This window comes from Gossypium arboreum, chromosome 3, assembly GCF_025698485.1.
Source record: "Gossypium arboreum isolate Shixiya-1 chromosome 3, ASM2569848v2, whole genome shotgun sequence".
NCBI classification, from domain to species: domain Eukaryota; kingdom Viridiplantae; phylum Streptophyta; class Magnoliopsida; order Malvales; family Malvaceae; genus Gossypium; species Gossypium arboreum.
The window spans coordinates 117,447,851-117,459,635 of NC_069072.1; the positions used below are offsets into that span (position 1 = coordinate 117,447,851).

Below are 11,785 nucleotides of genomic sequence, written 5' to 3' on the forward strand. Positions count from 1 at the left end.
GCCTGTTACGAGGATCTCAAAAATACGAAGAAAGTTAAAAACGGGGCTAGGGAGCACTTACTATTGAGCTTGAAAATGTTGAAAACGCTAGCTATGGAGACCCTTCAATTTTCAGCAGCCATGGAGAAGAATATGGCTGAATTTTGCTTCGTTTTTCCCCTTTTTATTAATTTTATTACCAAATAACCAACATGCCCTTCCTTACTAACCTTTCAAAATTTTCTATGTATGTCCATTTTTGTCCTAAAACTTAGAAATTGGGAAAATTTCTATTTAAGGCCTCCTAATTAATAATCCATAGCAATTTGATACTAATTGCTTCTAGAACCCAAGTTTTGCAATTTATTCAATTTGGTCCCTAATTTCCAATTGGACACCTTATACTTAGATTTCTTCATGAAACTTTAACACATGCTTATTTTCATATTCTAAACCTCATAAAACTCATAAAAAAATAATTTTACGTTAAAGTTTTGGTCCCAAAACCACTATTCTGACTAGGCCCAATTTTGGGATGTTACAGTAAGACCCTGTCTGGGACAGTGGCATCAATATGTAATAACATGTAAGACCGTATCTGGGATATGGCATTGTATGAGCTTATGTGATTTACAAGTATCCTTAACGATTCTGAACAGTTCAACGGGAAAAGACAAGTCAAGAAAGAATGTGTTATTGAGTTAAACGACTCAGGTACATACAATATTCATACGAGAATTGGAATGAGAAGTGGTTGATGAAATTATAGGTGAGAAAGGGTTGTGTATTTATAAGTGTTACTTGTATTTGGCCTATTGATAGGAACGTTGTGATTCATGTGGTAAATTTATTTGTATATGGCTTACTAAGCTTTTGAAGCTTACTTTGTGTGTTCTTTCCATGTTTTATAGATTATCGAACACTATCGACTACTTATTGGTACTTTTGGAGCTTTGTATATATGGTATATGTCATGTATAAGATAATGTCATTTTTTATGTTTTGAGTCATGATTATAGCCATGAGATTTGTCTTGTAAATGTTAGTGTGGATACGGCCATTTAAATTAACTTGAATTATGGGTTTAATATGTGATACATGAGATGTATATAATGCCTTATGTGTTGGCTTGTTTTGGTATGGTATGTGGTTGCTATTTTGGTTAGTTGAAAATTGGAGTATTAAGATTGGAATAATGATATGTTGTGGCTTGGTTATGTGATGTTGAAATGGTAAGTTTTGTAGCATGAAATAGGTGATAAGGTGATGATGAAATGCATTTAGAAGTTATGCAAGTTTAATGATTTTAGTATATTGTTTTGTTATGAATTTGGTTGAGAATTTAAGTAGTAAAATGGTTGATTATGAAATGGCATGAAATGTTTGTGAATTGGCATGTTTTGGCTGCCCATATTTGTGATGAAATGATACCATTTTGATGGCTAGGTGAGTATGAAAAAAAAGGGTGGAAAATTGGCCTTGCAAATGGCCTATTTTTGTGCACACAGGCAGAGACACGGGCGTGTCTCTTAGCCATGTACAAGACACGGTCATGATACACGGCTGTGTGTCCCTTGGGGTACCCTTCGAATTAAAGTCAGTATACCTTACAATTTTGACACGGTCTAGACACACGAGCATGTCTACTAGCCGTGTGTGATACATGGGCTGGCACATGGGCATGTGGTTGATCGTGTGACCTAAGTCAGTAACCCCCTTAGACTTCACACGGCCTGGCACACGGGCGTGTGACCTTTTAAAGTTTGAAAATTTTATAAGTACTTCTTAGTTTGTGAATGTTAACGGTTTAGTCCCGAACCACTTCTAGGCATGTTTTAAGGTCTCGTAGGACCTTGAAGGGACAATATGATTGAAATGAATGTATTTTGATATTGAAATATATAAATTTATGTGAATGATGTGTTTTGATCAGTAATGTCTCGTAATCCTATTTCGACGACGGATACGGGTTACGGGTGTTATATGTTATTGGTATCAGAGCTACGATTTAGTCGATTCTAGGACTAACGTAGTGTGTGAGAGTCTAGGTATACATGCCATATATATTAATTATGATAGTGTGATGATTCCTGACAACTAAAATGTATTTTTGTATAGCAAATGGATCCCAATCGAACAATAGCTGACGATGTTGAGAGTAATACGCTCGCTCTCGCTCAAGGGGTAGCGCTGACCGATTCTAGGCCTATTTCTAGTAGCCAGGGGGAGAGGCTAAGCAAGCCTTCTTCCAAATGATGAGTGAGTGGTTCACAAAGTTTGTGGAACAAATCTGGCTACTCAACCACCCCCACCTATTCCTCAACAAATTCCAATTGTGCCTCAACTGTTAGATTCGAATTGATTGAGTAAGCCGCCAGTGGATAAGATACGTAAATGCGAGGCTGAAGAGTTTTGGGCTACAGTTGATGCTAATTCTGAGAGGGCTGAGTTCTGACTTGAGAATACAATCAGAATGTTTGATGAATTATCCTGTACACCTGATGAATGAATCAAATCTGTGGTATCTCTGTTAAGAGATAATGCGTATCATTGGTGGAAAACATTGATATCAATAGTTCTGAGGGAACGTGTCACCCGGGAATTCTTTCAATCTAAATTTCGAAAGAAATACGTAAGTCAGCGATTCCTTTATCAGAAGCATAAAGTGTTTCTAGAGTTGAAACAGGGTCGAATGACTATCATAGAATATAAAAGAGAATTTGTCCGTTTGAGCAAATATGCTCGAGAATATGTTTCTACCGAAGAGATCATGTGTAAACGATTCGTTGATGATTGAATGAAGACATAAAGCTGTTAGTTGGGATTCTAGAAATCAAAGAATTTGTTGTGTTAGTTGAAAAGGCTTGTAAAGCCAAAGATCTCAGCAAAGAAAAGAGAAAAGCTAATTATGAAGTAAAAGATTTGAGAAAGAGATCAACTAGTAAATCTTATCAATATGAATCGAAGAAATTTCGAGACTCATTTAATTATTCTAATGCATCTGTGGGGCATTCAAACAAAGATCGAGTGAAATAACAATCGAGCTTCAAAGCTCCAGCTACTTCGATTGCTAGTGTTGGCAGTGTAAGACCTAGCCGACTTGAATGTAAACATTGTGGTAAACGGCATCCAGGTGATTTAGATTAAATGATCAGGCCTATTTAAATGTGGATCCTTGTATCATTTTATCCGTGATTGTCCGGAGTTGGTTGAACAAGATACAGTACAGAATGTGAGACCGAGTAACAAAACTACCTAGAAGCACGAGAAATGTGAGTGGCAGCCAGAAAGTGATTAAAGACACTGCTATGAGGTCAGAGGCGAGAGCACCTACACGAGCCTATGCTATTCGTGCTCGTGAAGAAACATCATCTCCAGACATTATTACCGGTACTTTTACTCTCTATGATACTAAAGTTATTGCATTAATAGATCCAGGATCAACATATTTGTATATATGTGTGAATTTAGTAACCAGTAAGACTTTGCCTGTAGAGTCTACTGGATTTGCAATTAGAGTATCAAACTTCTTAGGCAAGTGTGTGTTGGTTAATAAAATGTACAAGAACTATCCGTTGATGAATCAGGATAATTGTTTTCCGGGTGATTTGATGTTGTTACTATTTGACAAATTTGATATAATTCTGGGTATGGATTGGTTAATGTTGCATGATGCTATTTTGAATTAGAAATAAAAGACGATTGATTTGAGATGTCAGAACAATGAAATTATCCAAATTGAGTTAGATGATCTGAATGGCTTGCCAGTGGTGATTCTGTCGATGTTAGCCCAGAAAAATGTGAGAAAGGGTTGTGAATTTTACTTAGCTTATGGACTTGATACGAAAGTGAAAGAAAAGAAAATTGAATCAGTACCAGTTGTGTGTGAGTCTCCAGATGTGTTTCCTGAAGAGTTACCGGGTTTACTACCGATACGAGAGGTTGAATTTGGTATTGAGTTAATGCCGGGTACAACGCTGATATTGATAACTCCGTACAGAATAGCAGCGATAGCTTAATAGAGTGACATCAAGAATAAATATCCTTTGCCCCGAATAAATGATTTTTTTGATCAGTTAAAACGGGCTACAGTGTTTTCAAAGATAGATTTGAGATCGAACTATTATCAGTTAGGGATTAGAGACTCAAATGTGTCGAAGACTGCATACAGAGCAAGGTATGGTCACTATGAATTTTTAGTAATGCCTTTCGGATTAATGAATGCACCTGCTATCTTTATGGACTTAATGAACTGGATTTTCAGACCGTACCTAGATCGATTAGTTGTTGTGTTCATTGATGATATATTGATATATTCGAGAGACGAATCTAAGCATGCCAAACATTTGAGAGTTGTATTGCAAACTCTGCATGATAAGTAGTTATTTGCAAAGTTCAGCAAATGTGAATTTTGGTTGTCCGAGGTTGGTTTTCTGGGGCATATTGTGCCAGCATCAGGTATTCGAGTCGATCCGAGCAAGATTTCTACAATAATGGATTGGAAACCTCTGAGAAATGTATCCGAAGTCCGCAGTTTTCTGGGACTAGCTGGTTATTATAGAAGATTTGTGAAAGGCTTTTCGATGATTGCAACCTCGTTGACGACATTGCTTCAGAAAGATGTAAAGTTGGAATGTTTTAAGAAATGTCAGAAAATTTTTGATCAGCTGAAAACCCTTTTGACTGAAGCTCCGGTGTTAGTACAGCCAGAATCGGGTAAAGAATTTGTAATTTATAGTGATGCATCGTAGAATGGTTTGGACTGTGTTTTGATGCAGGAAGGCAAAGTCATAGCTTATGCCTTGAGACAATTAAAGCCGCATGAAAAGAATTACCCGGCACACGATTTAGAGTTAGTAGCAATTGTGTTTGCATTGAAAATTTGGCGACATTATTTGATCAGTTAGAAATGTCATGTTTATTTAGATCATAAGAGTTTGAAATATTTGATGACTCAGAAATATTTGAATTTGAGACAGAGGAGATGGCTAGAATTGCTAAAAGACTATGAGTTAGTAATTGACTACCATCCGGGAAAAGCAAATGTTGTTGCTGATGCATTAAGCCAGAAAGCTTTATTTGCTCTACATGCAATGAATACTGAATTGGTTCTATCTAATGACGGCTCAATAGTAGCTGAGTTGAAAGTGAAACTGTTGTTTGTACAGTAGATTTATGAAGCTCAGAAGATTGATTATGAAATGTTAGCTAAAAGAGCTAAATGTGATTCTAATTCATGATTGTTTAAGATTCAGAGGTCAAATATCTATTCCAAGAAATTCAGAGCTAATTTAGATAATTTTGAACGAAGCACATAGTAGTCGTCTGTCTACTCATCCGGGAAGCACGAAAATGTATAATGATTTGAAACAACTTTATTGGTGGCATGGTATGAAAAGTGATATTTTGGAATTTGTTTCAAAATGTTTCATTTGTCGTAAGTTAAAGCTGAGCACCAAGTGTCATTTGGTTTATTGTAGCCGATTATGATTCTCGAGTGGAAATGGGATAGAGTGACTATGGATTTTGTTTTGGGTTTGCCTTTATCTCCAAATAAGAAGACACAATCTGGGTTGTAGTTGATAGGTTGACAAAATCGGCTCATTTCATTCCTGTGTGTATACATTATTCGCTTGATAAGCTTGTTGAGTTGTATATCTCCAAGACTGTGAGATTACACGGAGTACCTATTTCTATTGTTTCGGATAGAGATCCAAGATTTACATCGAGATTTTGGAAGAAACTACAAGATGCACTCGGTACAAAGCTATATTTTAGTACCGCATTTCACCCGCAAACGGATGGTCAATCCGAACGAGTTATTCAGATCCTCGACGATATTTGAGATGTTGCATTCTTGAGTTCGAAGGTACGTGGGAAAAGTATTTGCCGTTGATTGAATTTGCATATAAAAATAGCTTTCAATCGAGTATTAAAATGGCACCATACGAAGCTTTATACGGTGAAAAATGTTGAACACCGTTGTACTGGACTGAGCTAAACGAGAATAAGATTCATGAGGTTGATCTGATCAGAGAAACAGAAGAAAAAGTAAAAGGAATTCACGATAGTTTGAAAGTAGCGTCAGATCATCAAAAATCATACGCAGACTTGAAAAGAAAAGATATTAAATTTCAGGTCGGGGATAAAGTGTTTTTGAAAGTATATCCATGGAAGAAAATACTTTGATTTGGTCGTAAAGGAAAATTGAGTCTGAGATTCATCAGACCGTATGAAATTACTGAGCGAGTTGGACCAGTGGCTTATCGGCTAGCATTACCATCTGAGTTAGAAAAGATTCATAATGTATTTCACGTATTAATGCTTCGACAATAAAAATCTGATCCTTCGCATGTTATTTCCCCGACCGAGTTGAAATTCAGTCAGATTTATCATATAGTGAAGAACCGATTCGGATTCTAGCTCGTGAGATCAAAGAGCTAAGAAATAAAAGAATAGCGTTAGTGAAAGTGTTATTGCATCGACACTAGGTAGAAAAGGCTACGTGGGAACCTGAAGATGCTATGAGAAAGCAATATCCAAACCCATTCGCTGGTAAGATTTTTGGGGACGAAAATCCCTAAGGGGAGAGAGTTGTAACAGCCTGATTTTGGCAAAATCATAATAGGGGTTTTGGAACCACAAATCCGAGGTCATAAAATTATTTTAATATTATTTTTGGTGTTTACAGTATGTAATTATATGTGTGTGAAAGTTTCGTGTGATAATTTTATCGTTTAAGTGGTTAATTTGACTAAAGGATTAAATCTCGTAAAATTAAAAGTTGCATTCTATTTGTGAAAGGTGTCTAATTGTTATGGCTTATTAAATGAAAGGTCTTTATGTTGTAATTAAACAATTTTAATTGTGAGTGGACAAAGATGGACATTAATATGATGATTTTAATGTTGTTTCATTAAGGTTAAATTGGTAATTTGGAATTTTAACTTAACATAAATAAAATAAAAAAACTTTAAGTTTAATTTTCATCTTCCTCAACAAAAATAAGAAAGAAAATAAGGGTTTTTGGAAGCTTGAAGGTTCGGCAATTGTTGTCCAAGCATGTAAGTCTGTTTGGACTCAGTTTTTGATGATTTCTATGTTTTTGTGATCATTGCTTAGTAATCTAGCTAGCCTGTACCCTAATTTCTGAAATTGTTGATGATTTTGAGAAATGGAATTGATGAATCCATGAGTTTTATGATGTTTTTTTTCATGAATTATGCAAGCTTGGAGTTTGATATACATGTTTAATTAAGTTATTTTTGATAAAAATGCTTATTGTGGACTAAATTATGAAATCAAAAAATTTAGGGGTCTAAATGTAAAATAAATTAAATTAATGGGCTATTAGGGATCAAAGGAAAGTTCGGCCTAACATGAGCATGTTGAAATTTTGTGTATTTTGAGTTGTTTTGAAATAGGGGCTAAATTGAATAAATGTGTAACTTTAGGGGATAAAGTGCAAAAATACCCAAATATGTGTTTGTAGATGAAATTGAATAATTTAGTGAGTAAAAGAGTTAATTTTTAATTTATATAGATCAAGAACGAAAGAAAATGGATTTAGATCGAGGGAAATCGATAGCTATCGAGTAATCGATCCGATTCGTCTATTCCAACTACAAGGTAAGTTCATATGCAAAATAAATGTCTTTGGATTGAATTATATATGTTTTATTATCACTAAAATGCTATGAATGTTGAACGAGCGAATACGAGCATGAATTGACGAAGTTATAATATCTAAAAGTCCCATACGAACCTTAGGAATCGTATAGGATACGAATGTCATGACATTAGGTTATCGAGATGTGATTAAATGTAAGACCATGTCTGGGACATTGGCATTGTGTTGAGAATACGTGTAAGACCATGTCTGGGACATTGGCATCGTTATTCGATTTCGTGTAAGACCCTGTCTGGGACAGTGGCATCGATATATAATAACATGTAAGACCATATCTAGGATATGGCATTGTATGAGCTTTTATGATTTACAAGTATCCTTAACAATACTAAACGGTTCAACGGGAAAAGACAAGTCAATAAAGAATGTGTTATTGAGTTAAATGACTCGGGTACGTACAATATTCATACTAGAATTGGAAAGAGAAGTGGTTGATGAAATTATCGGTGAATTTGAATATGTATTTATTGAGAAAGGGTTGTGTATTTTTAAGTGTTACTTGTATTTGGCTATTGATAGAAATGTTGTGATTCATGTGGTAAATTTATTTGTATATGGCTTACTAAGCTTTTGAAGCTTACTTTGTGTGTTCTTTCCATGTTTTATAGATTATCAAAGCTAACTCGGATATCGGGGATCATCAGGAACCATCATCACACTATCGACTACTTGTTGGTACTTTTGGAGCTTTGTATATATGGTATATGGCATGTATAGGATAGTGTCATTTTGTATGTTTTGAGTTATGATTATAGCCATGAGATTTGGCTTGTAAATGTTGGTGTGGATATGGCCATTTAAATTAACTTGAATTATGGGTTTAATATGTGATACATGAGATGTATATAATGCCTTATGTGTTGGCTTGTTTTGGTATGGTATGTGATTGCTATTTTGGTTAGTTGTAAATTGGAGTATTAAGATTGGAATGATGATATGTTGTGGCTTGATTATGTGATGTTGAAATGGTAAGTTTTGTGGCATGAAATAGGTGATAAGGTGATGATGAAATGCATTTAAAAGTTATGCAAGTTTAATGATTTTAGTATATTGTTTTGTTATGAATTTGGTTGAGAATTTAAGTAGTAAAAGTTGATTATGAAATGGCATGAAATGTTTGTGAATTGGCATGTTTTGGCTGCCCATATTTGTGATGAAATGATACCATTTTGATGGCTAGGTGAGCATGAAAAAAAGGTGGAAAATTGGCCTTGCAAATGGCCTATTTTTGTCCACACGGGCAGAGACACGAGCGTATGTCTTAGCCGTGTGTGACACACAGTCATGATACACGATCGTGTGTCCCCTGGGGTACCCTTCGAATTAAAGTCAGTATACCATACAATTTTGACACGGCCTAGACACATAGGCTTGTCTTCTGGCCGTGTGTGGCACACGGGTTGGCACATGGGCGTATGGTCGGCCGTGCGACCCAAGTCAGTAACTCCCTTAGATTTCACACGGCCTGGCACACGAGAGTGTCTTCGGCCATGTGGTACAAGTCAGTATGTATGCTCTATTTTCACACGGGTGTGTGACCTTTTAAAGTTTGAAAATTTTATAAGTTTCTCAAAGTTTGTGAATGTTATTGGTTTAGTCCCGAACCACTTCTAAGCATGTTTTAAGGTCTCATAGGACCTTAGAAGGGACAATATGATTGAGATGAATGTTTTTTGATATTGAAATGTATAAATATATGTGAATGATGTGTGTTAATCAGTAATGTCTCGTAACCCTATTCTGGCGACAGATACGGGTTAGAGGTGTTATAGTACCACCCTTCTCTACCTGACGGAATCGCAAAACTAGAGAATCATCCCCCAAATTTCTTATCCTAAATCTTACCAATTCAAGTCGGCTTAACTTGCAACTCAGCTAACAAGCCCCCATCATCAAATAGACTTAGGCGAGCAAACATCGCCCTCAAATCAAACATTGCCCTATGACTAAGAGCATCAGCCACCACATTAGCCTTATTGGGTTGATACTCAATAGTGCAATCATTTTCCTTAAGTAGTTCAATCCATCTACGCTGCCTAAGGTTTAACTCTTTTTAGGTAAGGAGATATTTAAGGCTCTTGTGATCGGTTTAAATAATACACCTCTGACCATACATATAGTGCCTCAAAATCTTTAAGGCAAAGACAACATCTGCTAACTCGAGATCATGCATTGGATAGTTGTCCTCATGTGACTTAAGTTGCCAGGACGCATAAGCCACAAGCTTACCGTCTTGCATCAGTACACAACCCAAACCGACATGAGATGCATCATTGCATACCACGAACTCTTTACCAGATTCAAGCTATATCAGGACAGGAGCATGAGTCAAAACAGATTTAAACTTCTCAAAGCTCGATTGCTGCTAAGCAGTCAAGACAAAAGGGGCGTTCTTACGCAACAACTTAGTCAAAGGATTTGCAATCAACAAGAAAACCTCAACAAATCTCTGATAATGGCCCACAAGACCCAAAAAACTACGGATCTCAAAAACATTCCTATGCTATTTTCAATCAAGCACAGCCTTAATCTTTCTAGGATCAACTTGGATCCCCTCTACAGAAACCACATGCCCTAGAAAAGTTACTTCATTTAACCAGAATTCACACTTGCTTAACTTAACGTAGAGCTATTTCTCTCAAAGTATCTAAAGGACTACCCTAAGATACTCATCATGACCATCTTTAGTTTTAAAGTATACCAAAATGTTTTCGATAAAGACCACGACGAACTAATCCAAATACAGCTAGAAAACTCGGTTCATCATATCTATGAATGTAGCCGAAGCATTCGTCAAACCAAAAGGCATGATTAGGAACTTGTAGTGCCCATAACGAGTATTAAACGCAGCCTTGTGGACGTCAACCTCCTTAACCTTAAGCTGATGGTACCCAGAATAGAGATCTATCTTGGAAAACATAAAAGCTCTACAAAACTGATCAAACATATCATCGATCCTCAGAGGCGGGTACTTATTCTTCACCATTAACTTATTCAATTGACGGTAATCGATACGCATCCTTATGGTACCATCTTTTTTTTACAAACAACATCGGTGCCCCCCACAGAGACACACTAGGACGGATGAACCCACGATCAAGGAGTTCCTAAAGCTAAGCCTGTAAGTCCATAAGCTCCTTTGGTGCCACATGATAAGGAATGATAGACATCAAAGCTGTACCCGGTAGAAGCTCAATACTGAACTCGAATTCTTGATTCGAAGGCAAACTCGATAATTCCTCGGGAAAAATATTTGAAAACTATCTAATTGTTCGGATGTTCCCAACAGAAGAATCCCTAGAGGCTAAATCACTTACAAAAGCCAAATATGCTTCACACTCTTTCCGAACCAGTTTCTTAACCACAAGAGCAGAGATCACATTGGATAAGTAATCATGACACTTACCAATTATAACCACCTCCACATTATTCTCAAATCTTAGAACCACCCTGCAACATCTCAAACCAGGGTCTAGTTAGAACAGTGGTTTCGAGACCACAAATCCAAAGTAGAAATAATTATTTTATAATTTTTGTGAGGGCTATGATATGATTGTATGCTTGTGTGAAAGTTTCGTGAAGAAATTCTAGTGATAAAGTGTCAAACCCGTTAGGAAAGTATGTGTTAGTTGATAAGGTATGTAAGAATTTTCCTTTGATGATTAGAGGTCACTGTTTTCCGGCTAACCTTATGCTTTTTCCGTTTGATGAGTTTGATGTAATTCTTGGTATGAATTGGTTAACTGCTCATGATGTAGTAGTAAATTGTGGGAGAAAATTTATTGAACTGAAATGTGAAAATGGTGATATTCTCCAGGTTAAATAAGATGAATCGAATAGCTTGCATGTAGTGATTTCTTCGATGTCTGCTCAGAAGCGTATAAGAAAAGGTTATGAAACTTATCTTGCTTTTGTGTTGAGTACAAAGGAGTCGAGTCAGTACTGGTAGTTTGTGAGTATCCAGATGTGTTTCTAGAAGAGTTGCCCAGATTACCTAGGGAAGTTGAATTTGGTATTGATCTAGTTTCGGGAACGGCACCCATTTCTATTGCTCCATATAGGATGGCTCCGACCGAATTAAAAGAGTTAAAAGCTTAATTGCAAGAGTTGACAAAT

General features: G+C 36.3%; 1 protein-coding gene across 1 annotated transcript; it reads right to left on the bottom strand.

The window, feature by feature from the left end:
* Positions 1–9,518: 9,518 nt before the first annotated feature.
* Positions 9,519–10,655, bottom strand: LOC108475172 (uncharacterized). Its single transcript, XM_017777161.1, has 3 exons — positions 10,425–10,655; positions 9,772–9,974; positions 9,519–9,705 (listed from the first exon to the last, which is right to left on the bottom strand). The coding sequence occupies exons 1-3, from the start codon at positions 10,653–10,655 to the stop codon at positions 9,519–9,521; spliced, it is 621 nt and encodes a 206-aa protein (XP_017632650.1).
* Positions 10,656–11,785: the final 1,130 nt, after the last annotated feature.

Bases quoted from the DNA above. Each gene is read 5' to 3' on its own strand.
- LOC108475172 (XM_017777161.1), bottom strand. From the start codon at position 10,655: ATGGTGAAGAATAAGTACCCGCCTCTGAGGATCGATGATATGTTTGAT. The intron at 9,975-10,424 runs GTTTTCTAGCTG...GTCCTGATATAG, and splicing joins TCATAGATATGATGAACCGA to CTTGAATCTGGTAAAGAGTT. The intron at 9,706-9,771 runs GTGTATTATTTA...GTTAAACCTTAG, and splicing joins CACTATATGTATGGTCAGAG to GCAGCGTAGATGGATTGAAC.